We start from the raw sequence: 3,179 nt of genomic DNA on the forward strand, positions 1-3,179 counted from the left end.
CACGGAAGCTTCTGGAAAATAGAGGAATATCTTCACGACCAAGGAGGAGGGAAAGATATAAATGAAAAGAGCGGTAAAGAGAGGTGTGTGGAAGTGGGTTCATGAACAAAGACACGACGAAGCGAGTCATAAGGCAAGATTATTACTGAATAAGCTTATTATTGTACTGTACCAGGTGTATCGTCTACACCGTATCCACTGAAGACCGTGCATCCAGCACCCCTAGAGACTAACAAGAGAAAGACAGACACCCCCGATGGAAAAAATACAGGCAAGAGATCTGAGCATGCAGTTTCACAAAAGAGCATATCTAAATGACTAATAAACTCCTGAAAATGCATTTACTCTTATCAGTCATCTACAGAAACATATAATTAAGACCACGATGGGACACCATGACATACCCTCCAAAACAGACCAAGTCAAAAACTGACAGTAAAACCATGCAGCTTGAAAACCTTTGGCATCACCTATGGAACAAGCGCCTGCCCTGTGTCGCAAACACTGTACCCTTTGGCCTATACCAGAGACACGTGTGAGAGCGTCTGCAGCAGCATTATTCACCATCGCCCCAAACTGGCAGCAAGTATAATATTCATCGGTTGCAGAATGTATAAATAAGTGCTAGAATACTAATATGAACACAAAGCAATGAGTGAATAAACAAGAAGTTCCCATCATAGCTCAACTGGACTAGTATCCAGGAGGACGCAGGTTCAATCCCTGGCCTCACTCAGTGGGTTAAGGATCTGGCTTTGCTGTGAGCTGTGGGGTAGGTCAGAGACGCAGCTCGGATCCCGCATGGCTCTGGCTGGGGCACAGGCCAGCAGCTGCAGCTCTGATTTGAACCCTGGCCTGGGAACTTTCATATGCCCTGGGTGTGGCTCTGAAAAAAAAAGAAAAAGACGAGAAAAAGTGAAGAAACTACAGCCACATATTCCAGCACAGCCCAATCTCACAAATAAAAGGTGGGTAAAAAAACAAAAAACAACAACAGAAAAAATTATACTATATGATCCCACTTAATGTAAACTCAAAACCAAGCAAAAGTGACCTAAGGTGTTAGACATTAGGTGGTGGTTTGCTGCGATCGCGAGGCGGCATAAACAGCACCTGTGTCTGGTACTGTTCCATTTCCTGACCTGGATATTAGGAATATGGGGGCATTAAACTGGCAACAATGCATTGGCGCATTTATGATCTGTACCCTTTATGTACATGTGCTTTGTTTTATCAAAAAAAAGGGGGAAAGGTGGGCTTTCAGATGGTACTTTAAAAGGCACTTGTTTTAGCAAGTATTTTAACATAAAAGATAAAATATAGACTATTTTACTACTCTTCAAAGTAAGCATGAAACGTTACAATTTAATAATCTCTTCCATATAAGTTTTATAACCTTTTATAACTTTTTCAAAGGATATGGAGAAGGCTGTAGAGTCACAGCTCCAGTTGGGGCTGGGCGTGGATGAGTCACAGAAACCAAGGGTCTGATAAGGACCCAGGTTCCCGGTGAGGACTCTGGCTCAGCAGCCTGTCTCAGATCAGGTATTTCTGAGATCCTGGGTGATGGGGGGGCCTTCAGAGAGGTAACGTGAGGCCTCTCAGTGCATCTCGCAGCTCTAGGCTTCTGAGAATGTGGGTAAAGCTGGTTCCGCTGGGGTCTTCTGACCCCAGACCTCTCTCTCTGGTCAGGAGAAGCTCTGTCTGGTTCAGGCACAATCATGAGCAGCCGTGATACTCCTGCACCAAAATCCACACCCTCAGCATTAACCCTGACAGAGCCCATCCGATCTCGGATGGCATTAAACATGGAGATACTCCTGGTGAAGCCTGGTGTTCTAACCCATTTCCTCTGCTCTCACCCTCCTCTAAACATTTCTGTCTTCAGTCTCAACATCTGCCCCTTGTGGGGTCATGAGACTTCACTGCCACCCACGTGAGGACAGGTCCATGAAGGATGCTTCCAAGAACCCATAGCATGGCTTTTCCTAAAGAATTATCCCAAAACAAGAAGAGTAAGACTCCATGTGGGGGAGTTTCCAAGTCAACCAAACCAGGCTCGTAATAGGAACCACAGCCGAGAGCTCGAGGCTTCAGTTAGAGTGAATCACAGGTAAGTAATGGAAACAGAGCATGCTCTTTAAGTGGTAGGCATCAGCGTCACGGTTGCTGACACGACTGTCCTTCTCTCCACCACCACCACTGCCACCACCACCCCCGTCACCACCCCCGTCACCACCGTCATCACCACCGTCATCACTACCACCATCACCACCATCACCGCCGTCGTCATGGCCGTTCTCATCACCACCATCGCCACCACCACTATCGCTGCTGTCACCACCACCACCACCACCACCACCACCATCATGGCCGTTCTCATCACCACCATCGCCACCACCACTGTCGCTGCTGTCGCCTCCATCACCACCACCACCACCATTATCCTGCCCGTTATCATCACCATCTCGACCACCACCGTCGTCATGGCCATGCTCATCGCCACCAACATCTTCCTTGTCGTCATCACCGCCACCCCCACTCATCGTCACCACTGTCATCACCACCACCACCACCAGCACCACCATCGTCCTGGAGCTGGTGGATTGCTTCTGTCTTTTTCTTCAAGCTCCCCCACTCCGGAGTGCTCACCCCAGACCTGCGGATCGGAAAGCAACCTAACCGTGCCCATCATCGAGGCACGGGTCAAGGGGGGTGCTCTCCCTCTCCGACCACGGGAAGATAACAGAGATCCGTGTCCACAGCCAAGTGTGCGCTGTGTGAGCCAGATCCACTGCAGACAAGCCAGGATGCATGGCTTTGAGCTCAATGGACACAGAGCAGGAGGACCCAGTCCCAGGAGGCGGTGTCACCCGAGGGCTGAAAATAAAGATATTTAGAAACGGGCTGCCTGTGATCTTGAAAGCGCAGTGACTCGTGGCCCTCGGGGAGCCTTTCTGAGACTCTTTTGCCTTGATGCTCTGATGGAGCGAACTGTGATGCATGCCTGTTCCACTTATTTAGAGTGATGAGATGAAACCCAGGTGAGTTATTTGGCAGCAGGGAATGCTGCTGTTTTTAATCAAAGCAAATAAAAAGACAATCTCTTTACTGAAAAGATGTATCCTCAAGGCCCTTTGCAGACAGCAGATGTGTGTTCCTTAATCTTACAGTCCTTT

General features: G+C 48.4%; 1 protein-coding gene across 1 annotated transcript; it reads right to left on the reverse strand.

The window, feature by feature from the left end:
• Positions 2,094–2,588, reverse strand: LOC110257258 (glycine-rich cell wall structural protein 1.0-like). Its single transcript, XM_021076825.1, has one exon. It carries the CDS (start codon positions 2,586–2,588, stop codon positions 2,094–2,096), a length of 495 nt encoding a protein of 164 aa, XP_020932484.1.

Source organism: Sus scrofa, chromosome 16 (assembly GCF_000003025.6).
Source record: "Sus scrofa isolate TJ Tabasco breed Duroc chromosome 16, Sscrofa11.1, whole genome shotgun sequence".
In the NCBI taxonomy this organism is placed as follows: Eukaryota; Metazoa; Chordata; class Mammalia; order Artiodactyla; family Suidae; genus Sus; species Sus scrofa.

Excerpts from the sequence above, each read along its gene's own strand:
- LOC110257258 (XM_021076825.1), bottom strand. The coding sequence starts at position 2,588 with ATGGTGGTGCTGGTGGTGGTGGTGGTGATGACAGTGGTGACGATGAGT.